This window comes from Oncorhynchus kisutch, linkage group LG1 (assembly GCF_002021735.2).
Source record: "Oncorhynchus kisutch isolate 150728-3 linkage group LG1, Okis_V2, whole genome shotgun sequence".
Lineage (NCBI taxonomy): Eukaryota > Metazoa > Chordata > Actinopteri > Salmoniformes > Salmonidae > Oncorhynchus > Oncorhynchus kisutch.
Genome location: NC_034174.2, coordinates 47706609 through 47733576, shown reverse-complemented (window position 1 = coordinate 47733576; position 26968 = coordinate 47706609). Strand labels below are relative to the sequence as shown.

The 26968-nt window shown below is 44.9% G+C and overlaps 1 protein-coding gene across 2 annotated transcripts in view; it reads left to right on the top strand.

Moving 5' to 3' along the window:
- The window catches only part of ubap2a (ubiquitin associated protein 2a), a 41616-nt gene extending 15065 nt beyond the window's left edge, over positions 1-26551 (top strand). Inside the window, exons 3-27 of one of the 2 annotated variants that reach the window (XM_020484993.2) lie at positions 855-932; positions 1817-1927; positions 6061-6229; positions 6688-6777; positions 6917-6983; positions 7103-7206; positions 12345-12403; positions 13224-13294; positions 14123-14285; positions 16719-17010; positions 17152-17408; positions 17797-17990; positions 18278-18551; positions 18912-18948; positions 19045-19213; positions 19432-19462; positions 19589-19865; positions 20025-20116; positions 20471-20521; positions 23630-23720; positions 23967-24347; positions 24446-24550; positions 24836-24903; positions 25751-25933; positions 26156-26551. In XM_020484993.2, the coding sequence (XP_020340582.1) occupies positions 855-932; positions 1817-1927; positions 6061-6229; positions 6688-6777; positions 6917-6983; positions 7103-7206; positions 12345-12403; positions 13224-13294; positions 14123-14285; positions 16719-17010; positions 17152-17408; positions 17797-17990; positions 18278-18551; positions 18912-18948; positions 19045-19213; positions 19432-19462; positions 19589-19865; positions 20025-20116; positions 20471-20521; positions 23630-23720; positions 23967-24347; positions 24446-24550; positions 24836-24903; positions 25751-25933; positions 26156-26251 (3510 nt within the window). In that variant the 3' untranslated portion in view covers positions 26252-26551. Of the gene's footprint in view, positions 1-854; positions 933-1816; positions 1928-6060; positions 6230-6687; positions 6829-6916; positions 6984-7102; positions 7207-12344; positions 12404-13223; positions 13295-14122; positions 14286-16718; positions 17011-17151; positions 17409-17796; positions 17991-18277; positions 18552-18911; positions 18949-19044; positions 19214-19431; positions 19463-19588; positions 19866-20024; positions 20117-20470; positions 20522-23629; positions 23721-23966; positions 24348-24445; positions 24551-24835; positions 24904-25750; positions 25934-26155 lie in introns of both variants that reach the window. The other variant, XM_020484983.2, reaches the window with a different exon arrangement.
- The last annotated feature ends 417 nt before the right edge of the window (positions 26552-26968 follow it).

The following is a 26968-nucleotide window of genomic DNA, read 5'->3' as shown; positions in this document are numbered from 1 at the left end:
TCTGTCATCAAGGGTGGCTACTTTGAATAATCTCATATTTTTTTGGTTTGTTTAATACTTTTTTGGTTACTACATGATTCCATATATGTTAGACTGAGGGCCTGCGTCTCAACATCCATCTGCTCTCTCTAACCAAAAAAGGGACACCATCTTCCAGATAAGGGCAAAACTCAAGTTGGTGCCCACTGCTCTAGATAGTTGAGCAGTGCTTCTCTCTATGGGCTAATATTTCTACGCGACAGTCTCGGGTCTACTACGCGCGCAGCTTAGAGGGAACATTGACTGTAGGTCTACTGATTTACTCAAAGTGTTGACAATGGAGCAGTCAACTGCTGCTTTCTCTTTAGCAAAGCCCATGTTTAACACCTGCTTCATTCTTCAATCATACCTGTCTTGCAGTTAGCTGAGAAAATACCTCTCAAAAGGAAGGTTGAAGCCGATGGAAGTCAGGACGTAAAGGATTCTTTGAAGGCCCAGTGCAGTCAAAATGACGTTTTCCTGTTTTTGTATCATATTGTACAAGAGCTGATGAAACTAACACTCGAAAAGTGTGAAAATGTGATCAGTGTTATTTCAGTGTTATTTCCTGATAGTTGCTGGTTGAAAATGCAATATAGCAATAGAATGTACCAAGGCCACCAAAATAGAGCTTGTTTGTCAAACATTTCTTAACCCGGGGGACGAGCCCTTCTGGACCCAGCCCGGCTGGCTACCTTTTCTTTGACATGCACACAGTACAACTTGCTCAATGCATGGGTCTTCAAGTGGTAAATCATATCTCAGAAAAAAATATTCTCCCTCTGTTCCTTTCCTTCTTCATATCCTCCCTCACTTCCTTCTCATCCATTTTGCAGGCGACTGCAGAGCAGATCCGACTCGCCCAGATGATCTATGACAAGAATGATGCTGAGTTTGAGGACAAAGTGAACCAGGTGAGTGGGTGGGAATTGCAGAGGCCATTGTGACAGCTCTGAATGATGGCCTGTGTGTGTTGGGGTGTGTTTCACATTAAGAGAGAATACCTGTGACTGCATGTGCTGGGAAAAGGCAAGACCACCCTCATAATTTAGGAAAAAAACAATATTTTGTCAATTTTAGACAACTTCAGGGTTTTCACCTCAAATCTAAGACCCTCTCTTTTTCTAATACTGACTGTTAGGCTATGACAGATTCCCCCTCCCCTTCTGTGACTATGTACACAGCTTATTGGTGTCTCAGTGTGTGTGTGTGTAGTGTATTTGTATCAACGGTCTGTATAGACAGTGTCATTGTACACTGAGTATACAAAACATTAAGAACAGACAGACCACATGAATCCAGGTGAAAGCTATGATCCCATATTGATGTCACTTGTTAAGTCCACTTCAATCAGTGTAGATGAAGGGGAGGAGACAGGTTAAAGGAGGATTTCTAAGCCTTGAGACAATTGAGACATGGATTGTGTGTGCCATTCAGAGGTTGAATGGGCAAGACAAAAGTGCCTTTGAATGGGGTATGGTAGTAGGCCCACCGGTTCATGTCAAAAACTGCAACACTACTGGGTGTTTTACACTCAACACGTTCCTGTGTGTATCAATAATGGTACACCACGCAAAGGACGTCCAGCCAACTTGACACAACTGTGGGAAGCGTTGGAGTCAACATGGGCCAGCATCCCTGTGGAACACTTTCGACACCTTGTGGAGTCCATGTGTCGATGAATTCAGGCTGTTCTGGGGGCAGGGGGTGCAAGTCAATATTAGCAAGATGTTCTTAATATTCTATTATGTTTCATTGGATTCAAATAAAGCACTCAGAGTTGTATGTATGTCCACAGCTGATGGAGGTGACAGGAAAGATCCAGGATGAATGCATGGTAGCGCTCCACGACTGCAACGAAGATGTCAACAGAGCCATCAACTTCCTCCTTGAGAGCACCTCTGATACGGTAGGGCAGAGAGGACTGACGTTAACGCTACCTTTTCAATTTCCTTCAGCCACTTTCCTTCGGGTGGCTAGTCATCGCTAACTTAGCGTCGCTCAGTCACCTCAACTTCCCTGAGACCTGGGTCGTATTCATTAGGCACCAATGGAAGAAAACTGACTGAAAAAGGGAGGGACTAGCCTACCTGAACTTTTCTGCCTTTGTTTTCTGGTTTAGTGATGCTCATTGTTGACTCATGAGAGTGGAGTGGCTGGTGGTAGCATGGTATGGAATCTAACCAGTTGCTACATAGCTTTTTTGCACTGACTCGATGTACACTCGCTGGACTCTCACACATACTAAGCTGACACTCCAACACACAGACACACACACAAAACACACACACATGCATATTGACGCACATGTACAGTACATTCGGAAAGTATTCAGAGCCCTTGACTTTTTCTACATTTTGCTATGTTACAGCCTTATTCAGAAATGTATGAGAAAAACTGTTATTTAATCCATCTACATACAATAACCCATAATGACAAAGCGATAACAGGTATTTAGAATTTTTAGCAAATTTATAAAAAATAAACATAACTTATTTACTTAGGTATTCAGACCCTTTGCTATAAGACTCGAAATTGAGCTCAGGTGCATCCTGTTTCCATTGATCATCCTTGATGTTTCTACAAATTGATTGGAGTCCAGCTGTGGTAAATTAAATTGATTGGACATGATTTGGAAAGGCACACACCTGTCTATGTAAGGTCCCACAGTTGATAGTGCATGTCAGAGCAAAAACCAAGCCATGAGGTCGAAGGAAATGTCCGTGACAGTATTGTGTCAAGGCACAGATCTGGGGAAGGGTACCAAAAAATGTCTACAGCGTTGAAGGTCCCCAAGAACACCCTGGCCTCAATCATTCTTAAATGAAAGAAGTTAGGAACCACCAAGTCTCTTCCTAGAGATGTCCTCCCTTCTAAACTAAATAATCAGGGAAGAAAGGCCTTGGTCGGGGAGGTGACCAAGAACCCGATGGTCACTCTGGTAGATCTCTAGAGTTCCTCTGTGGAGATGGGAGAACCTTCCAGAAGGACAACCATCTTTGCAGCACTCCACCAATCAGGCCTTTATGGTAGAGCGGGCAGATGGAAGCCACTCCTCAGTAAATGGCACATGACAGCCTAAAAGCACCTAAAGGACTCTCAGACCATGAGAAACAAGACTCTCTGGTCTGATGAAACCAATATCAAACTCTTTAGGCCAAAATGCCAAGCGTCACATCTGGAGGAAACCTGGCACCATCCCTAAGGTGAAGCATGGTTATGGCAGCATCATGCTGTGGGGATGTTTTTCAGCGGCAGGTACTGGGAGACTAGTCAGAATTGGGGGAAAGATGAACAGAGCAAAGTTTATTATAATTTTTTTTATTTCACCATTATTTAACCAGGTAGGTCAGTTGAGAACAAGTTCTCATTAAAGTACATTAGGGTCCTTGATGAAAATCTTCTCCAGAGCGCTCAGGACCTCAGACTGGGGAGAAGGTTCACCTTCCAACAGGACAACGACCCTAAGCACACAGCCAAGACAACGCAGGATTGGCTTCGGGACAAGTCTCTGAATGTCCTTGAGGGGCCCAACCAGAGTCCGGACTTGAACCCGATTGGAACATCTCTGGAGAGACCTGAAAAAAGGTGTGCAGCGACTTTTCCCATCGAACCTGACAGAGCTTGAGAGGATCTGCAGAGAAGAATGGGAGAAACTCCCCAAATACAGGTGTGCCTAGCTTGTCGCATCATACCCAAGAAGACTCGAGGCTGTAATCGCTGCCAAAGGTGCTCCAGAAAAGTACTGAGAAAAGAGCTTGAAAACTTATGTAAATGTGGAATTTCAGTTTTTTTGTTTTTGCTTTGTCATTATGGGGAATTGTGTGTAGATTGATGAGGACAAAAACAATTTGATTAATTTTAGAATAAGGCTGTAACGTAACTAAATGTGGAAAAAGTGAAGGGGTCTGAATACTTTCTGAATAAACTGTACATTCATATTCCTTCACACATTTCACATACGCTGCTACTACTCTCTGTTTATTATCTAGGCATAGTCACTTTATCCATACCTAAATGTGCGCATTACTTCAATTACCTCGACTAACCCCGTACCCCTGCAAATTGACTTGGGAACGGGTACCCCTTGTATATAGCCTCGTTAATGTTATTTTATAGTGTTAATATTTTTCCTTTAGGTTATTAGTAAATTGTTCGTAACCTTTTTTTAAAACTCTGCATTGTTGGTTACGGGCTCGTAAAGTAAGCATTTCACATTAAGGTCTTCAGAGCGTGTACAAATAACTTGATTTGATCTACATCTGTTAGAGTTGGAGCACAGATCTGATAGGACGGAAATATGTTCTCACGTTTTTTAATGGGACAGATGACATAATGTACCTAATACAATACTTCTATCTACAGTGGATTGAGTCAGCTTTAGGCAATGGATCTCTTAATGACCCTTGCCACATCCCCTTCCAATCAAGCCCAAGGGTGCTGTGCACATTGCTATATCTATCCAAGGAAACTGAAAATAGGGGCTTGTGCCAACTGTGCCAGGGGGACTTGTCCAGTTGGGTGATTGAATAAAGGCATATTGTGATTATTATTATTATTTATTTATTTATTGTACAGAAGGACAATGGAAAAAGTATTATGGCCTCTGAATCTAGGATGTACAACACTTGTCACTTGTTCTGTCAGCGCCTGAGTCAGTAGTCAAATAATCGAGGTGTTTCAGAGGAGAGCAGAGAGATCTCCACCCCACCATAGTTACGCTGTTGTTGTTTCTTGGAAGTCCTGAAATAGAAAGTGGGTCATTTTGCTCCTATGTATGTAATCCTCCAATGATATAATCAGCTACTGCTGCCTGCCCTGTGGTCATTCATCCTTTTATATGTCAATGACATTGTGACACTGCAGTAGGAGGAGTACATATCCATTATTAATTTGACGTTGACTAGTTCAAGCAGTTGTAGGATCTGACTTAACTTTTACTCCTGCAATCTGTAGGTATTTTCCACTCTTTCCTCTCCTCTCCTAGCGCATCTCCCCTCCCGTTCGCTCACCTCCATTTCACTCCCCCCCCCCCCATCTCAAAACCAATTAGGATCAATAAGGAGACATCAAAAGTCAGTCGCTTTCCCTCGCCCGTTCTCTCGCTCTCACTCTCCCTCGCCCGCTCTCTCCCTCGCCCGCTCTCCCTCGCCCGCTCTAGCTCTCGCTCTCCCTCTCCCTCGTCCGCTCTCTCGCTCTCCCTCATCCGCTCTCTCGCTCTCCCTCGTCCGCTCTCTCGCTCTCCCTTGTCCGCTCTCTCGCTCTCCCTTGTCCGCTCTCTCGCTCTCCCTCGTCCGCTCTCTCGCTCTCCCTCGCCCGCTCTAGCTCTCGCCCGCTCTAGCTCTCGCTCGCCCGCTCTAGCTCTCCCTCGCCCGCTCTCTCGCTCGCCCGCGCTCTCCCTCGCTCGCTCTCCCTCGCCCGCTCTCTCGCTCTCCCTCGCCCGCTCTCTCTAGCTCTCGCTCTCTCTCTCAATTTTTAATTCAATTTCAATTTAAGGGCTTTATTGGCATGGGAAACATACATACATTGCCAAAGCAAGTGAAATAGCTAATAAACAAAAGTGAAACAAACAAAACAAAAAATTATAGGGAACATTACACTCACAAAAGATCCAAAAGAATAAAGACATTTCAGATGTCATATTATGTGCAAATAGTTTAAGTACAAAAGTGAAAATATATATAAACATAAATATGGGTTGTATTTACAATGGTGTTTGTTCTTTACTTTTCTTGTGGCAACAGGTCACAAATCTTGCTGCTGTGATGGCACGCTGTGGTATTTCACCCAATAGATATGGGAGTTGATCAAAATTGGGTTTGTTTTCAAATTCTTTGTGGGTCTGTGTAATCTGAGGGAAATATGTGTCTCTATGGTCATACATATTCTCTCTCTCGCTGTCTTTCGCTCGCTCTCTCGTTCTCTCTCTCTCTCTTGTTCTCTCTCTCTCTCTCTCGTTCATTCTCTCTCTCGTCCTCTCGCTCTCACTCTCTCTCGTTCTCTCTGTCGTTTCTTTCCTCTCTCTATCTCTCTCTCTCTCAGACCTCATGGGAGACAGTTGGGAAGAAGAAACCCCTCGCGAAGGACGGCCCAACGGAGGGCAAGGAGAACCGGGAGAAGAGAGGAGGAGAGCGAGAGGGAAGCAGGGGCCGCGGAGGGAGCAATCGGAGAGGCAGGGGGGCCAGCAACCGCAGCCGCCAGGTTGAGAGAGGTTAGGGGGTCACGGAATAAAATTCTATGCATATGTTAATGAACAAGGCACTATAACACTAGGTCTAATTGATCACCCAAGAGCCAGGAAGAATGAGAAGTCAGTAAGCTGTCGAGGATTTGAGTTATTCAACCATGGTGTGGTTAGTACATTTACAGTTAGTGTGTTTATTCTCATTGGCGGTACTTTAGATTAGAGAACACTACATAGAGCACTTACTAAGAATGAATAGCCAGCCAATTTGTCATTAAGCAATTAGTTTGTCATCAATGCACTATTCAGCATAATTGCTTACTAGGCAGCACATAGCTTTGTACTGACCTTAATCACTAAATCATCTCTCTGTTGGTCTCTCCCCACTTCTCTCCTTCTCTATCGCTATCCCTCTCTCTCTGTCTCCCTCTTTGTCCATCCCCACCTCGCTTTCTCGCTCCTTCGCTCTCTGTCTCCCTGTGCAGTGCGGCCAGAGGAAAATGGTGTGGAGGCGGTCCCTGGCCCTTTGGACAGAGTGTCAGAGCGAGGTCGCAGGGGGGGAAGAGGGGGTAGAGGTGAGTGTCAATTAGTGGCACTTTCTCATATGTTCCAGTCAACACTCCCAGGTAACTTAAGTGCTCTCTTAACTTCACACAATTTTTCTGGTGCCATGCTTACTATGTGTTGACGTTTGTGCGGGTCTGTGTGCTTCAGTCGGATCTGGAGGCAGAGGAAGGGGCAGGGCACCAGTGGGTAGCAAGTTCTCAGCCCAGGGAATGGGGTGAGTTCTGTAATACACAAACAAACTCGTACAGACACAACTGTCCTTTTCTGGTTCCTCGTACACCAGTTCTTCTTAAACCTAAACTTCACCTACCCTCATCCTCTCTCTCTCCTCAGGACCTTTAACCCAGCAGACTACACCCCAGAACAGGGGACAGGGACCACACAAGGTGACGCTTGGGAGTCAGGGGCCAACAACAGCAACAGCACAGACGGGACAGGTGAGGCTTCACACAGAGAAGGATCATGAAACTCTCTGGGTTCTTCAAAAAGTAGTAGTGTTCTTCGTTTTGCTCTACGACCCCCACAAGTCTGAAGTCGGTACTGCCGATCTGCCGACTTCTGTCTATAGCGTCCGAACAGTTTCGGCTACACACGAATATGACCCCCCTACGGAAAGATGAGACTCTCAGGAACACTTACATGTCAGTTGTTTTGCTCTAGGACGCTCACAAGACTAATCTGAAGGTAGCCCGGTACCAGTTTAAAAAGTGAATGGAAGTATACACAGAGTGCACAAAACATTAAGAACACCGGCACTTTCCATTACATAGACTGACCAGGTGAAAGCTATGATCCCTTATTGATGTAACTTGTTAAATCCACTTCGATCCGTGTAGATGAAGGGGATGACACAAGTTCAAGGAGGAATTTTAAGCCTTGACAATTGAGACTTGGATTGTGTATGTCTGCCATTATGAGTATGAATGGGCAAGGCAAAATATTTAAGTGCCTTTGAATGGGGTATGGTAGTAGGTGCTAGGCGCTCCGGTTTGTGTCAAGAACTGCAACGCTGCTGAGTATTTCACGCTCAACAGTTTCCCGTGTGTATCAAGAATGGTCCACCACCCAAAGGACATCCAGCCAACTTGACACAACTGTGGGAAGCATTGGAGTCAACATGGGCCAGCATCCCTGTGGAACGCTTTCGACATCTTGTAGAGTCCATGGCCTGATGAATTGAGTCTGTTCTGTGGGCAAAGGGGTGCGGGGTGCAACTCAATATTAGGAAGGTGTTCCTAATGTTTGGTGTACTCAGTGTATATGGAAGTACACTACAAAGGTATGTGGACACCCCTTCAAATGAGTGGATTCGGCTATTTCAGCCACACCCGTTGTTGACCGGTGTATAAAATCAAGCACACAGCCATGCAATCTCCATAGACAAGCAGTGGCAGTAGAGTGGTCTGTACTGAAGAGCTCAGTGACTTTCAACCTGGGACTGTCATAGGATGCCACCTTTCCAACAAGTCAGTTCATCAAATTTCAGCCCTGCCTGAGCTGCCCCGGTCAACTGTAATTGCTGTTATTGTGAAGTGGAAACGTCTAGGAGCAACAATGGCTCAGCCTCGAAGTGGTAGGCCACATAAGCTCACAGAATGCGACCCCAGAGTGCTGAAGCGCCTAAAAAGCGTCTGTCCTCGGTTGCAACACTCACTACTGAGTTCCAAACTGCCTCTGGAAGCAACGTCAGCACAAGAACTGTTCTTCGGGAGCATCATGAAATGGGTTTCCATGGCCAAGCAGCCACACACAAACCTAAGGTCACCATGCGCAATGCCAAGAGTCGGCTGGAGTGGTTTAAAGCTTGCGGCCATTGGACTCTAGAGCAGTGGAAACGCGTTCTCTGGAGTGATGAATCGCACTTCGTCTGGCAGTTCGACGGACAAATCTGGGTTTGCCGGATGCCAGGAGAACTCTACCTGCCCCAATGCATAGTGACAACTGTAAAGTTTTGTGGAGGAGGAATAAAGGCTGTTTTTCATAGTTTGTGCTAGACCCCTTAGTTCCAGTGAAGGGAAATCTTAATGCTACAGCATGCAGTGACATTCTAGATGATTCTGTGCTTCCAACTCTGTGGAAACGTTTTGGGGATGGCACTTTCCTGTTTCAGCATGGCAATGCCCCCGTGCACAAAGCGAGATCCATACAGAAATGGTTTGTCGAGATCGGTGTGGAAGAACTTGAATGGCCTGCACAGAGCCCTGACCTCAACCTCATTGAACACATTTGGGATGAATTGGAATGCTGACTGTGAGCCATGCCTAATCCCCCCACATCAGTGCCTGACCTCACTAATGCTCTTGTGGCTGAATGGAGTCCCCGCAGCAATGTTTCAACATGTAGTGGAAAGCCTTCTCATAAGAGTGAAGGCTGTTATAGCAGCAAAGAGGGGACCAACTCAATATTAATGCCCATGATTTTGCAATGAGATGTTCGGCGAGCAGTTGTCCACATACTTTTGGCCATGTAGTTTAGTGCACTAAAAAAGGTGTGGGTAAATTTACATTTGAAAAAATCATTATTTTCTCTCAGATATAGGACAGACACTTCAAAACAAACTTCCTTTTGATAATTGTTTTTGACTATCTGTTTTGCCATGTATTAATCTGTTATTTAATGTGTTTCATTTGGCTAATAGCAGTAAAGGCCAAATTCAATGGTTGCTTATTTATTTTATACCTAAAGGGGTCCTAAAATTCTAAATCCTTGACATGACCATCTTAAAACAATTCCAGATGTTAGCTTAGTAGGAGGAAACGATCTCAATTGCATTTCCTTGATTCGTCGCATCGTCTCTGTCTCAAACCCACTAAATGAGAAGGTCAGAGGTCCCTCTAGGGCTGTGGTGGTCACAAAATGTTGTCAGCCGGTGATTGTCAAGCAAGTAACTGACAGTCTCACGGTAATTGACCATTAATCAACATAAACACATTTAGCATATCCTGGCTTCCACACACAGCCTACAAGCCACTGATGCAGACCTATGGAACATCTACATTTTAAAAAGTCTAATAAATCCATATAATATAGCCTACACCTTCATAATAAATCCATTATTTATTTTAGACAGGTCTGAAGAAGCATGATATGAAGAAAGTGTAGTCTATTTCAGAAGAACAGAATAGCATTATCTGAGTTGTCCTTATGTTGAATAGAAAGGATATTTTCTCCAAATGATTTGAGGGAATGCGCACATGCGGCTATTTTGTATTGAGCCGTTAACAAATAAGTATTCCTATATGCTTAATTTAGAGTTACATTAATAACTTTAGGTGTTCTACAAAGTTGGCCTATATGTTTGGATTTTTAATACATTGTAAGGCCACTCTAATGATGATTTGAAAAAAGTTGCTTGAAAGGCATGAGTTCTACTTTGTTTTTTTGTGCAGGCTGTACACGCTACATCATTCACAATTTGACAAGCACTTGATAATGCCTAGAATTTCACTGCGGCATCCCCTTTGTGTGGCCATAATGCACCCTAAAAAAATCCATGCCTTTAAGGCCAGTGGCCGTTGTCCCCTTCTCCCTGAGTGCTACGTGCTCCTAATCACCTCTCACTCACATGGCTTTCCATCACATCACGGGTCTTTCTCACAGGCTACAAGTGAAGACAGACACACATCGGGAATGCAACTGCGCACGTCCTTGTCCAATTCCGAGGTGCATATTGAAGATGTTGGAAGAACTGTCCACGTTTACTTTTCGTCAGTCAACAAGATGAGTAGGCCTAACGAAAAGCAAAAGCACTAGCCTATGTCAATCTACTATCCCCAATAGTACAAATGTTGACCTATTCTAATCTGTGTGAGAAATAAATATTCCAAATATAGTCTGGGACAGTTGTGGGATGTGATAGATCCCAAATTAATACAACCACTAGCATCAACAAAAAAAACGTTTTTTACGCAATGTGGCTTACCCAACAGAGTAAGTGCTAGTGGCGTCACTACAGATCCGGGTTCGATCCCGGGTTTGGGGGATGTCCTTGCTCTAGCCACTCCTTGTGGCGGCCGGGCACATGCACGCTGACTTCGATCGCCAGCTGTACTGTGTTTCCTCCGACACATTGGTGTGGCTGGTTTCCGGGTTAAGCTAGCCGTGTGTCAAAAAGCAGTGCAACCTTTCGCCTCTCCCGAGTCCGTACGGGAGTTGCAGCGACGGGACAAGACTGTAACTACCAATTTGGATATCATGAAATTTGGGGAAAAGGGGGGTAAAAAGTGCTTTAAAAAATGTAAGAAAACATTGCAAATGGAGAACACTTTTCCAGTGGTTCATTTTCATGCCAGTCAGAGATGTTATTCTCCTGTTATAAATGTAAGTAATGTGTTTAATATTAGGAAAAATGATAAATAAATATAGTAGGCCTACCCTATAGAAAGCTGATGGGGTCCTCCTCTTTTTAATAGTGGCCATCCCTCTGTTTTCTCACACAATTGCATAGCCTATACAAATGTTGTTGCAACATGAGCTCATGGGCTCTCATTAAGTTTTTGATTAGATTTGCATTGATGTCAGAGTGATTAGAGGGACAATAGAGTGCTGAGTACCAGGCAGTTAGCAAGTATGGTGGGCTACTAATGACCATCAGCAGCATCAGAGCTTGGATAAACCTAAATACCGTGACTAAACGGTCACGTGGAATTTGACTGCCTTCGTAACACATCGCCAATGTGGCGGTAATACGGTCACCGCAACAGCCCTAGGTCCCTCCCCTCAACTTCTTATCCAATGGGTTTTGAGACAAGGAGAGAACGTGAAGATTCAAGAAAATGCAATTGAGATTCTCCAATTGTTTCCTCCATTTCTCACATCCACTCTTCTCTCCCAATGTGCTTTGAGAGGAAGGTTCATCCCTTTGGGCTCCAATGCACTTTTGAGGAGAGGCAAGGAGTGGAAGAATCAAGGACCGAGGAAGCACGCATTTGCCGGCTAATTTTCAGACTCTGACATGCAGACCAACGCTTAGTGTTTACTGATTAATTTCATTATTGATTATTATTAATATTGTCAATGATTTTCTTGACAAAACGCATTGTATTATGTTATTATATCAACCGAAATTAAGAAGCTGTTTGTTTAGCATGGCTATAAATGATAGAGAAGTTGACTAAATGCATAAACAGTCCTTGCTTCTAGGCAAGACAAAGAAACTTGCGGTGTCCATATTTCAAGTGACATTTTAAATCAAATATAGATGTTTTGTTGTTGCTAGGTGGAGTTATGGTCTCATTGTGCCTATTTAAACTTTTATTTCTGTAACTACACGTGAAGCTGTATATCAAACTATTTTGAAATGTTTACCCTGATGTCACACATTGGCCCCTTTTATTTATAGAAAGACCCATTTTCTCTTGTATAGTTTTCTGGAACGTTTAGACCGGTAGGTGTTCATTGGTCAGGATGTTTTATTGTTGTATTTCTAATGGGACCCTGTAGACTGTTGCTAGGGAAATGTCCCTAGCAATGCCGCTGAATTACAGTCCATGTTCACAAACGCCTCTCCAAGAAGCCCTTGTGTTGTTTCCATTCATCTCTGAGCTCTGACCCCTCTCTGGTGTGCTCCCTGCAGTGGCCTGGAGGAGTACTCTGGAAGACTGGGCTGCTGAGGACTGGAGCGAAGAGATGAGTGTGAGTCTGGGTAATGGGGACTGGGAAGTAGTAGTGGTCAAGGGGTAGAAGGAGCTTTGTCTTGTGTTCACATTTTGGACATTTATTTTCCAGATGGAACACATACATGACCAGGGCTGTGAAGTGCGACCACCATATGCGAACTCGAATTTTAAAATGGGAGCACCAGTGTTCCTAGAAAAATCACCCACATAATTTGTGTAACCTTTTGTATTACCTCATTAGCTAGCTAGCTAACAACCTGGTAACATTATCAGTATATCCAAACATTTGAGGGCACAGGAAAGACGGGAAAGGGATAGCTTCTTCAGGAGATCAATGATCATAGCAATTCATGAATGACAGCTCTTGCATGTTGTCGTCACAAATGTTCTTAAAGAGATGGTGTACAATTTTCAATGTAATGCATCGCAATAGGAAAATGGTTATTTTACATAATGTAGAAACCAACTATTCCACAAATGACTTTTTCATTTCAATGACATTTGAGCTTTTTATAATAAACAAATGTATTTACAGGGTTACATATTCATTTTTAGGGAACAACATGTGCTTCAGAAGTAGCTGGAATTCATATAGGCTGAATCTCAATCGATTAAACAAAAATGTATTTTCTGGTGCTCCTGAATGTTATGTTCTCTTTACCTTTTTAAAGTGGGGAGCACCAGTGATACCAATTAAATGTTTGAATTTAGAGTCCTGCACAACAGTGCACTAGTTCATACAGTGTGACTTCAAAAGGTTTAACAAAACTATAGTTGGCCTTATGTCTCACAACTTGGTCTATTACATTTGTCAATAACTCTCTGTCTCCCCTCAGCTCTCCGAGACCAAAGTGTTCACCGCCTCAAGTGCACCTGCACCTCAGAACCACCTCACACCTGGGCAAAGGTAACTCCTAGCTCACCATCCGCACGACTAGCTAGGGCACCCACCCGTCACATATCAACACTGCTTTTTAGGCCTCCCGAGTGGCACGGCATTGCAGTGCTAACTGTTCCACTAGAGATGCTGGTTCGAGTCCAGCTAGCTGCGACAAAGAGACCCACAGGGCAGCGCAAAATTGGCCCAGCTTTGTCCGGATTAGGGGAGGGTTTGGCCGGCAGGGATGTTCTTGTCCCATCACACACTAGCTACTCCTGTGGCGGGCCGGGCGCAGTGCACACTGACACGGTCGCCAGGTGTACAGTGTTTCTTCCAACGCAATGGTTCGTCTGGCTTCCGGGTTAAACGGGCGTTGTGTCAAGAAGCAGTGCGGCTTGGTTGGGTTGTGTTTCGGAGGACGCACTGCTCTTGACCTTCGTCTCTCCCGAGTCTGCACAGGAGTTGTAGCAATGGGACAAGACTGTAACTACCAATTGGATACCACGAAATTGGGGAGAAAAAGGGGTAAAAAAAAAAGAAAGAATATATATAGCTAAAATAAAAAACACTGCTTTTGTTGTTGTGTAGATATGGGGAAAATACCGGCCCAGTGGTACACAAAATAACAGCTTGACCTCTTTGCCAGTTTTATTCCATGGAGTGATATGTTTGGCCCAGCTGCTTTGGTAGATACATTTGGATGTGCATAATAAGTAGGAAGGACGTATGGATCCTTCCCTTGAGACATGGTCCCCGTTATGACTGTGTTGATTTTAAACAGACTTTCTCCGTAGTGGGTATGTGTGCAATAGAAATAGTATCATGTGTTGTAATAATGATATGTGTCTCCTGTAGTCTGGATCTGCCCTCTCTGCTGCAGAAGCCAGTGGGAGAAGGAAGAGGAGGAGGGGATGCCCCCTCTACACAGAGCCTGGTTTTCACCAACTCCCACCATCACCCCCCCCGTAACGGGTCGGCCATTGGCACAGGCAGCACCAGCTATGCACACGCCGCCCTGGTGAGCCATACTCGTGCCCTTTAAAACCTTTCAGATACATACACCATATGACCAAAAGTATGTAGATACCTGCTCGTCGAACATCTCATTCCAAAACCATGGGCATTAATATGGAGTTGGTCCCCCGTTTTGCTGCTATAACAGCCTCCTCTCTTCTAGGAAGGCTTTCAACTAGATGTTGGAATATTGCTGCGGGGACTTGCTTCCATTTAGCTAAAAGAGCAGTAGTTAGGTCGGGCACTGGTGTTGGGTGATTGGGCCTGGCTCGCAGTCAGCGTTCCAATTCATTCCAAAGGTTTTTGATGGGGTTGAAGTCAGGGCTCTGTGCAGGCCAGTCAAGTTCTTCCACACCGATCTCAACAAACCATTTCTGTATGGACCTTGCTTTGTGCATGGGGCATTGTTATGCTGAAACAGGAAAGGTCCTTACCCAAACTGTTGCCACAAAGTTGGAAGCACAAAATCGTCTAGAATGTCATTGTATGCAGTAGGGTTAATATTTCCCTTCACTGGAACTATGCATTGGGGCAAGTAGCGTTCTCCTGGAATGCGCTGAACCCATATTCGTCCGTCGTACTGCCAGATGGTGAAGTGTGATTCATCACTCCAGAGAACGCGTTTTCACTGCTCCAGAGTCCAATGGCAGCGAGCTTTACACCACTCCAGCTGACGCTTGGCATTGCGCATGGTGATCTTAGGCTTGCGTGCGGCTGCTCAGCCATGGAAACCCATTTCATGATTCCAACGAGCATTCTATGCTGGTGCCATGTTGAAAGTCACCTGAGCTCTTCAGTAAGGCCATTCAACTGCCAATGTTTGTCAATGGCGATTGCATGGCTGTGTGCTCAATCTTGTGGCTGAACTGGCCGAATCGCCTACTTTGAAAGGGTGTCCACATACTTTTGTATATACATTGCCTTCGGAAAGTATTCAGACCCCTTGACTTTTTCCACATTTTGTTACGTTAAAGCCTTATTCTAAAATGGATTAAATAAAAACTAATGACAAAGCGAAAACAAGTTTTTAGAAATGTTTGCAAATGTATTACAAATAAAAATCAGATACCTTATTTACATATTTATGTAACTACTTATTTACATTATTTACATTTACAAGTATTCAGACCTTTTGCTATGAGACTAGAAATTGAGCTCAGGTGCTTCTTGTTTCCATTGATCATCCTTGAGATGTTTCTACAACTTCATTGGAGTCCACCTGTGGTAAATTCAATTGATTGGACATGATTTGGAAAGGCGCACACCTGTCTATATAAGGTCCCACAGTTGACCGTGCATGCCAGAACAAAAACCGAACCATGAGGTCGAAGGAATTGTCCGTAGAGCTCCGAGACAGGATTGTGTCGCGGCACAGATCTGGGGAAGGGTACCAAAACATTTCTGCAGCATTCCATGTCCCCAAGAACACAGTGGCATGCATCATTCTTAAATGGAAGAAGTTTGGAACCACCAATACTCTTCCCAGACCTGGCCGCCGGGCCAAACTAAGCAATCGGGGGAGAAGGGTCTTGGTCAGGGAGGTGACCAAGTACCCGATGGTCACTCTGACAGAGCTCCAGAGGCCTTTTTGGTAGAGTGACCAGACGTAAGCCACTCCTCAGTAAAAGGCACATGACAGCCCGCTTGGAGTTTGCCAAAAGGCCCCTAAAGACACTCAGACCATATGAAACAAGATTCTCTGGTCTGATGAAACCAAGATCGAACTCTTTGGCCTGAATGCCAAGCGTCACATCTGGAGGAAACCTGGCAACATTCCTACAGTGAAACATGATGGTGGCAGCATCATGCTGTGGGGATGTTTTTCAGCGGCAGGGACTGGAAGACGAGTCAGGATCGAGGGAAAGATGAACGGAGCAAAGTACAGAGAGATCCTTGATGAAAACCTGCTCCAGGGTGCTGGGGCGAAGGTTCACCAAGTCTCTGAATGTCCTTGAGTGGCCCAGCCTGAGCCCCAACATGAACCCGATCGAACATCTCTGGAGAGACCTGAAAATAGCTTTGAAGCAACGCTCCCCACCCAAACTGACAGAGCTTGAGAGGATCTGCAGAGAAGAATGGGAGAAACTCCCCAAATACAGGTGGGCCAAGCATGTAGACTCGAGGCTGTAATCGCTGCCAAAGGTGTTTCAACAAAGTATTGAGTAAAGGGTCTGAATACTTATGTAAATGTGATATTTCTGGGGTTTAAAAAATAAATAATTGCTAAGATATTTAAATACCTTTTTTTGCTTTGTCATTATGGGTTATTGTGTGTAGATTGATAAGGGGGGAAAAACGATTTAGTCAATTTTAGAATAAGGCTGTAACCTAACAACATTTTGAAAAAGTCAAGTGGTATTTCCCTTACTTGGTTGCCATATTTTGCTTGTATTAACATAGGGCCCCATTCACTCAACTCTCTCCTTCTGTCTGCCAGTCGTCAGTGCTAGGGGCAGGTTTCGGGGACCTGGGCCAGTCTAAGAGGAGTCAGTCCAGTCCGGGGGCCCAGATCTTGGAGCAGTTGAAGGGCCCGGGCCTGGGTCCTCTCCCATCCTCCCAGGCAGCCCCCCCTCCCAGCACTCAGGGGGCCAGTAACACCTCTCTGGGGAGTAGACTCCCAGGGCTAGGAGGAGCCGCCCCTGTTCTCCCACCGCCTTCCACTTCAAGCTGGGATATCAAGGTCCCAGAGCCCAGCGCCACATCCTCCTCACACACCTCCCACTTCAGCCGTGAGTAACACAGATTAACCAAAATAATCTATCATTTCAAATACCTGGCATATTGTTTTTTTTGTTAAATGGCCATGTGTCTGTATGTGGTGGTTGAGTCCGTATGCCTGACTGATCTGTATTTGTGTGTTCGCCCTCCAGGGGACTTTAAGCTGCAGCCTGAGCCATCCCTGGTGCTGAGCCAGCTGGCCCAGAGACACGGCACCCCCTCTCTGCCCATTGCTCGCCAGTCCAGCCCAGCCCAATCTCCCTCCCCCATCCAGGGACCCCCCTTGGCCACCATCGGTGCCAAGCCTGCCCACAGCGCCGGGCCGGACACTCAAGGCAGCAACTCGCTGCAGCAGCACCGCGTTCCACAGCTAAAGGCCCAGAAACGAAGGATACCTCCCACCTCTAAGGTAAAAGGAACCACAGACAAATATTTCCTTGATTCCCTGTGTGAGGTCAAGGAATCAAGGACAGGAGGAATCAAGGAAAGAATTGGGCTTCACCCAGTGTGTAGGACAGGAATAGTCAACCTTGGCTATCAAGGTTCTTGTTTTAGGCCAGTACAAACACATCTGATTGATCTAATCAAGGTCTTGGTGCTTAATTGGTCAATTCCCAGCGTTGAAGAGCACTGCTCTAAATGAAGAAGCTAAGGGTGTTTGAGGGGATTGGCGATCAAGATTAGCAAATCTGTGCAGATCCTGACGATTCTCTCAAATGCAAAGGATTGTGAATAATAAAGATGCTGTTTCCCGTCAATGAGTCCCCTCTGAGTAACAGCTTTCCCCTCCACTCCAGATCCCCTCGTCGGCGGTGGAAATGCCTGGCTCTGCCGACGTCCCCGGTCTTAACGTTCAGTTCGGAGCACTGGACTTTGGCTCGGAGGCAGCCCTGCCGGACTTTGGCCCCGTGGAGACGTGTGTCACCGGGGGCTCCAGGGAGTCCACCCCGGCACCACAGAGCCAGACCAGCCTCTATTCCAATCCCCTCAGGTGGGTCACAATCTCCACCGTGGGTGTATTCTGGGAGGTGAAAGTTAAAGACAGAAAAAGTAACCAGTTTACATGATTCCACATTTCGCCTTAGACAGTCCGATCTCTTCAGCACAATTTCTTGTGTATATTCTGTTATTTTGCACTCCTGAACACACCCCAGGGGTGGTCAACAGATTGAAGACCATGCTAGCTCACCCTAGAAGTCCATACGAAGTCTTCTTATTATACATTTTAAATTGTCTCGACATAGTTTAACTAAAACCTCCTTCTCGGTTTGTCTCCAGTGAATCTATGAGCACCCCTCTTTCCGTCCCCCTCCCTCTCTCATCCTCTGAGCCTGTCTACCACTCCCCGTCGGTGCCCATGCCCAGCCTGACCCCCTCCTCTATGGGTACAGTCAGCTCCTCCACTCCATCCTCCTCCATCTCCTCCTCGGTGCCCTCCTCCTCTTCCACGTCTCCCTTTGTCTCAGTGGGGAGCGGTTATGACTGTGGGCCCGTGGCCCCTCACTCACACCTGGCCTTCTCCCAGAGCAAAGAGGCACCCGGGCCAATCATGGTGAGTCTAAGTTTGGCTAGTGTAAGCCATAACGAACACACCGCAGGCCAACAGTATTCATTAGGTACCAAATGGAAGAAAACGTCCAGAAACCGGGATAGACTACCTGAACTTGTCCTATAAGAATCGCTTGTTTTTTTGTGTTCTGTTGCAGAAGGTTTTGGCTATGGTGTGCCCTAATGAACAAGACTCAGGCCTCCCACACAGTCTCAGTGTCCTGGGTTGTGCAATAATGAGACACATCATTTGTTGTGTATGAAATATGAATGATAAATGCATTTCGCAATGTTGGGATAATAAAGTAAAGTTGACATGGGTGAAGAATCCAATGTTTAATTAGTCGTTTGCTCGTCTCAACAGAACGGTCTGAACGGTGTGAGGACGTCTGCTATGGACTGTAAGTTACACATTTCATTCATTCTGTGCTGCTCTTTTTGTCAGTCGACCTCAGGATTTGTGTTTTTTAATTGATTGTTTCCCTCTCTCTCACCAGCTTCGTCAGCCTCCTCTACGCCAAAGCCGGAGTCTCCCTCTCTGAGCATCAGTACCAGCAGTGCCCCTGCCCCCTCTGCCCTCATGCCCTCCTCCATACCCTCCCACAGCTCGGCACTCCCCAGTCTGCCACACGACATGCCCTCTGCCAGCCTGGCACCACTCAGCAGGTAACACGCACTTGTCTTTACGCACTTGCATTGACGTGAGTTAGAGACCATTTATACATACAGAATTCCAAGTTTTGCCATTATAGGCTAGAAATGCAGTTACTTTCTTCGGTCAATTTATAGATACTGGATTGTAAATATATCGAAATCAAGAGCAGAAGGCAAATGGGGATATTAAGGACATTCATTAATGTATCTTTCTCTCTCCCCCATTGTAGCCATGGCAGCAGTAGTCATTCCTCTCTCACTGTGAGTACTGTTCAACACACAGATACACGCACGCACACACGCTTCTTTTAAGAGATACCATACCGAGTACAACCTCCTCTGTAACTAACTCTCTCGGTTTCTCTCACTCTACCTCTCTCTGTGTAGTATACCAGTGTAGACAGTAGTGTGAGCTCTCTGGCACCCTCGTCTGGCTCCTACTCTTCTGCCCCAGCCCAGGCCCCAGCCCAGTCACTCCACCAGGTCAACAGCGGCATGGCTCACATCATGGGCACCATGAGCCACATGAACAGCATGGTCAGTAGCATGGGTGGCAGCGGGCATCACGCCAGCCAAGCACTGGGGCTCAGTGCCAACGGGACCACGGCCCAAGCGAACCTCTCCTCGGCCCCCAGGACCGCACCGCTGCTCTCCTCCTCAACTGGTACACACAAACATGCATGAATATACGCGCGCACGCATACATGTATACACACACTCGTACAGTCACGTTCACCTACATATTAAAACACAAACGTAAAGACTATAAGTGAAACTGTAATTCTGTCTAGATAGCAGTGTGTTTTGTTCTTGTGTTTTTCAGGTAAAGCTCCTCCTAACCTGTCTCAGGGGGTTCCCCCACTACTGCCCAACCAGTACATCATGGGCCCAGGAGGCCTGCTGCCTGCCTACCCGGTAACTATTGTGTCTGTTTGTGTGTCACTCTCTCTCCTGGCCTAGTGGTTAGAGCGTTGGGCCAGTAACTGAAAGGTTGCTGGACCAAATCCCCGAGCTGACAAGGTAAAAATCGGTCTTTCTGCCCCTGAGCAAGGCAGTTAACCCACTGTTCCCCGGGCGCCGAAGACGTGGATGTTGATTATGGCAGCCCCGGGTTAAATGCGGAAGACACATTTCAGTTGAATGCATTCAGTTGTACAACTGACTAGGTTATCCCGCTTTTCCTTTCCCTGCTTTCAAAGTAAAGAAACATATTTTGTTATTTGGGTGTATGATCCATTCAAGTGACTGTATTTGCCATGTGTTCCACAGCAGATCTACGGCTATGAGGACCTCCACATGCTACAGTCCAGATTGCCTATGGTGAGTCTCATTGATTTATATATGCACTGATGACTGACAGGGGGCGCTGTTTAAGCCACCTTGCCTCCATCTTGGCACTTTCCCACATATTGTTTTTGTGAGAAATCTATGAAAAAGAACAGGAATTTCATATTAATATGAAAAGTGTATACTAAAATATAAAAAATATTGTATGTCATGTCTCAAAATCGATATCTATCTCACCTCTATATTGTTTTATGTCCTCCGGATTCGAGAAGAAAGATGAGTTCAACAGTGAGCCTGTCAGTTGGCCTTAATTCACAGCATCCAGCCTAGCTGACGCAAATCTATTTTCCAGATTTTTATTTTTACCACTTTTTTTTGTCTGATTTAGTCACCCAATTTTGGCCATCCTACACGGGTAAAACAAAATAAACATAACTTTTGAACGGATTATGATAGAGACATTTTGGACCATTGGTTTTCTTAGAGGATTATCTACACATAATTTTACCAATTGGTCAAAATATGTGTTTTTGATTGAACACCCTACTCTACTAGTCTGTGTACCAGTCATTTTAGCTAACAGAATGGCCTTTCGGCAATCTCAACGTTCAGTATAGGGGGGGGGGTTCTGATTGGCAGTTAAAAGCAATCTATTTTCCATGACAACGTTATGGAACATGGGGTGCGTGCAAATTTGTCACAATATAGAATTAGAATTTTAAGAACAACAATTAACAATACCGTTATAACGGGGTGTGGTTATTACCTTGTGAGAAGGCGGTGTCAATGCAAAATTATGTTGTTCAAAGTGGCTAGAAAGGACTCCGTATTGAGAGAGAGACAGCGAGAAATAATGATACAGAAAATACTGTATTAGCCCATAAGATTCAATCGAGCTACGTTTGCTTCGCTTGCATCCTATTCACGAGGAAAGAAACGCAAAACTGCCACTTGTCGTCATTCCTCGTGTTTCCTGATCGGGACTTGCTTACATTTTTACAATTGTGTTATGCTCACTTCAGTTATGTTATTTTTCTCTCCTCTAATTAAGAGATGGAATCCAGACAGGATACTTTAGGAAACTTTCTGAATGGACATTAGTTTTTCCAAACTTCCCCCCCGGTAATTCTGATTTTTTTTGTTCTTCATTCAATTGAGTCGACGATGAAAGCTTGGTGGTTTTTAATCTATGCGTGAAGATAGTTCAACATGATGTCTGGACGATAAAAGGCTACACTGATCACTCGTGCTTGGCTGACAAACGTCTAGGAAATGTGATCCTAATCATTATTTTTGCGATCCACGTTAGACACTCCTAATGATAAGGCTACCTGCTGATGTGAGCTGCCGGACAGTGCGCGTGCACTTGAAAATGCGTTTATGGATGAGAACGCGAGTTTGCCATTTCCGAAAAGTAGCTCCAGTCCCTGCTTGGCAATCCGTTGCCTAGGTCAACAGCCAGGGTCTCAAATAGGCCTAGGTACTACACTTTTTTATTATTGTACATTTAATTAAACTGACACATTTGGTGATGTTCGTCTTCAATTCATTGGCACATCAGACAGATCCTGTTTTTGTCTCTGGATGAATTGCACAGATGCTGATCGCTTTGATTCATTGTAGTAGGCAAGGCCTAAAATATATATATATATAGGCTAGTATAGTTTAATAGCCCAGCCTATTTCAATTATAACTTACAGATCTGTTCCGTTCTTGCACAATTCAAACTCTGGCATCTCCATTGGCATCTCTCTCTTCCATCCTCTCTCTATTCCTCTTATAGCTCCTGAACCAGTAGCCTATCACAATGCATGTCCCAGAAGTAGCAATATATACTGAACAAAAATATAAACGCAACATGTAATGTGTTGATCCCATGAGCTGAAATAAAAGATCCCAGAGATTTTCAAAATGCACAAAAAGCTTATTTCTCTCAAATGTTGGTGCACAAATTTGTTTACATCCCTGTTAGTGAGCATTTCTCCTTTGCCAAGATAATACATCTACCTGACAGGTGTGGCATATCAAGAAGCTGATTAATAAGCATGATCATTACAGAGGTGCACCTTGTGCCGGGGACAATAAAAGACCACTCTAAAATGTGCAGTTTTGTCACACAACACAATGCCACAGATGTCTCAAGTTTTGAGAGAGTGCAATTCGCATGCTGACTGTAGGAATGTCCACCAGAGCTGTTGCCAGAGAATTGAATGTTCATTCCTTTACCATAAGCCACCTCCAACGTCGTTTTAGATCCAACCTGTACTCACAACCGCAGACCATGTGTACCCACACCAGCCCAGGACCTCCACATCCGGCTTCTTCACCTGCGGGATTGTCTGTGGAGGGGTGCTGAGGAGTATTTCTGTCTGAGAGAATGCTAAGAGTTCAAAGCTGTCATCAAAGCAAAGGGTGGCTACTTTGAAGAATCTCAAATATAAAATCTATTTTGATTTGTTTAACACTTTTTTTGTTACTACATGATTCCATATGTGTTATTTCATAGTTTTGATGTCTTCACTATTATTCTACAATGTAGAAAATAGTAAAAATAAAGAAAAACCCTTGAATGAGTAGATGTGTCCAAACTTTTGACTGGTACTGTATAGATTTGAGGATTTGCTTGCTGGATATAAAATAAGCTACAGTGTTCACACAGTGAACTGGTGGGGAAGTTTGAATGGCGAGAGCTTCTCTGGTGTGTTGTGATCACATTGGCTGGTGGTAAAAATGCAGTAAAGGGGAATCCGAATCCGTTTTCTCGCACTCAATGTTTATGTTTACAATGAAATGTATTAGGTTAGAATGCCCAATGTTAGAATGTTTCCAATGAAATTGATGAAATAAGTTAGAATGTTTTCCTATCAGTCTAATTTGCATAAACATTGTGATTGGATGATAGCTGTGAGGGTTATAGAATCAGAATCAAATCCTCCGATCTCCTCAAGTTCATTAATGATAAATGTTCATATTTAAAGATAACCGGAAGGCCAGTCTCTTTGGCAAAGAGACAGGAGTGGCAAGCAGTGGAACGTAATAGCTGAACAGACACTGCAACCAGGCTACTACTCTACTGCCATTCATTCCAATTAGACAGATTTGGATTTCTATGTTTCTGATCTGGTCTCTCTCTGCGTAAAGCCCTCTTTGCAGGATTACTACGGAATCACATTCCCTGGTCCCGCAGCACTCTCTGGCAGAGATGGGAGCCTCGCCAATAACCCCTACTCAGGTAAGCAACTATAGCAGCGCTACTGTCAAACCCTTTTTGTCAACTGTTTGAAAACTTTTGGAACTAGGTCCTGGAATTATAAACTAGCTTGACAATATTTCCATGACTATGGAGCTGAGGGGGATAAAAAAATGGAAAATGTTTATTCTGCTAAAATAGTAACAGGTACGATCACACACCCCTGGGGGACATCTTTACCATGTGTTACGCTTTCCGTAATCTTCCCTCCTCTCCCTTCCTCTGCAGGTGAAGTCACAAAGTTTGGCAGGGGTGACTCCACCTCCCCTGCGCCTAGCAGCTTGTCGGCCCAACAGCAGCCCCAACAGGGCCAGAGCCAAGGGCAGAACCAGGCCCAGCCACAACCCCCCCAGCCCCAGCCTCAAGGCCAACCCCAGGGCCACCACAACAGCCAGCAGCAGCAGGCCTTCCTCCCGCCAGGCTACAGCTACACAGGCCTGCCCTACTACCCCGGGATGCCTGGCGCTGCCTTCCAGTACGGCCACACCATGTTCATGCCCCAGGGACAGGGGCCAGCCAAGCAGCATGGTGTGGGTTTGGGAAACCCCTCAGCCAGCCCCTTCCAGCAGCAGCAGCCCAGCGGCTACGGCCAGCACACCTTCAGCTCAGGTTGGTTACCGTGAGAGAGGGAGACACACACACCAACAATCTAGTTGACCACTGTGGAAAAGAGAGTTGATGTCAGTATGTTGTTGTTTTGGTCTCAGGGTATGAGGACCTGACCCAGGGCCAAGCAGGAGTAGACTATAGCAAGGGCTATAGCAACTCCTCCCAGAGCCAGGCCAAATCTGCTGCTACAGGCCCCGGTAAAGGTACATCACCCTCCCATGAAATCCCAGTCATCTGACCTCATATCGTTACCATGCATGAACGGTTCAAACTCTTGTGGTGGTTTTTAAAATGTATTTCTATTATTAAAAATTAGAACTTGCCTGGTGAAATAAATAAATATTGCCATTTCAATGACATCTGATACATTTTTTCATCAGTATTGGGAAAAAGTCATAAGCTGTCCTGATTTTAAGAGGCATTAAGTCATGCTTTTGACTGTGATACGAATGTTTGTTCAATTATTTAAATATTTTATCGTATGCCAGGCATATCTGTGACGTCAGGCAACTCCGGGGTCCCAGAAATCAGTGGAAGTGTTTACAACAAGACCCAGGTGAGATGTTTGTGTTTAAGATTTGTATTTATACTGAACCCAAATATAAACGCAGCAGTTTAAGATTTTACTGAGTTACAGTCCATATAAGGAAATCAGTCAATTGAAATAAATAAATTAGGCACTAATCTATGGATTTCACGACTGGGAATATAGATATGCATCTGTTGGTGACAGATACCCTAAAAAAGAAAAGTATGGATCGGAAAACCACTCAGTATCTGGTGTGACCACCATTTGCCTCATGCAGCGCGACACGTCTCCTTCGCATAGAGTTGATTGTGGCCTGTGGAATGTTGTCCCACTTCCTATTCAATGGCTGTGCAAAATTGCTGGATATTAGCGGGAACGGAAACGCGCTGTCGTACACATCGATCTAGAGCATCCCAAACATACACAATGGGTGACATGTCTGGTGAGTATACAGGCCATGGTAGAAATGGGACATTTTCAGCATCCAGGAATTGTGTACAGATCCTTGCGACATGGGGCTGTGCATTGTCATGCTGAAAAATGAAGGTGACGGCGGCGGATGAATGACCCTACAATGGGCCTCAGGTTAATTTCTGTGATCTTTTATTTCAGCTCATGAAACATGGGACCAACACTTTACATGTTGCGTTTATATTTTTTCCATTGTACATCATTACGATACCCATTAGTCCATCAGGGCTTATCTCTCCGGGATCATACACTAACACAATACTCTTATCAGTTATGATTTCAATTCTAGTCCTTTGCCAGAGCTTATTAACTGTGTTATGGTATTTTTTTGTCCATGGTTGTTTTTTTCCCAGATAAATCTAATCACTGACCTTGACTTTGCACTCCAATTGTCCGTTTCCAGTCCTTTGATAAGCAGGGTTTCCATGCGGGGACTCCCCCTCCTTTCAACCTGCCTTCGGCTATGGGGGGTCCTGGAGGGGCCCCGGGTGGCTACGCTCCCGCCCCCTTCCTCCACATCCTGCAGCCTGCCCACCAGCAACCCCACTCTCAGATGCTGCACCATCATCTGGCCCAGGACGGACAGGTAACACATTCACCCAGTCTACAACCTTGTGTTAACATGCCACTGGTTAGATAAGTGGTGGGCAATCCTACCCTGTGCTTGTAGGCTTTTGCTCCAGCCAAGCAGTAACACCTGATTCTACTCAAGTCTTCAATCAGTTTTATTTCAACAAAAGCCTGCACCCACACTAGCCATCACTTTGCATGTCTATATCAGTGTGGTGACGCTGTCCTCTGTCTCTAGGGAGGTCCTAGCCAGCGAGGCCAGTCTAGCAGCATGCAGCAGAAGAGCCAGGTCAACAAGTCCAGCTACGGCAGCTCCCCATACTGGGGCAACTGACAGGGCTGTGTGTTTACACACTGCATCATGCCCACCTATCTTGACTTATCAGACCAGAGGGGGGGGGAACAAAGTACTTTACAACACCAGGCTAAAACACACTAACACCCCCCCCCCCCCCAATATTCCCCTTTAAAAATGTATGGCTGTTGTATGTAAAATATATTTATGTATGTATTTATACAGTATATATGTATTAGTAGGACATGAAATTTGGTTTAGATTTTTTTGGATGATAGGAATCAAATATCATGAAGTAATTATGAAGTTGATGGTGAATATACAGTACTTGAACCAGAACAAGCGTGGATGATTTTTGTATGCACACATGAACCTGATGTACATTACGGCTAAGCATAATTTCACACATCTCCGAACTCTTCTATTGAGGGTAATTGATAGCTTGATTCCCACCTTTTATACAGCGAGCTTAAAGTATTGGCGTAGAGGAATTGTCTCGTTACTCCAGCACTTCAGATTTGAAATGACTACGGTTAATGCAAATTCTCAGCTTTAATCTGAGGGTATTTTCCCCCATTATAACACAGGACCAAATTCACATTAATGTATTTGATCCCATATTCCTAGCACACAATTACATCAAGCTTATGACTGAAAATGAAAGCTTTTTTGTCCCAATACTTTGATCTCACTGCAATTGGCTTATAGAAAACCTGACCTTATTTTCACCCGAAAGGCATATTCCTGTTGACGTGT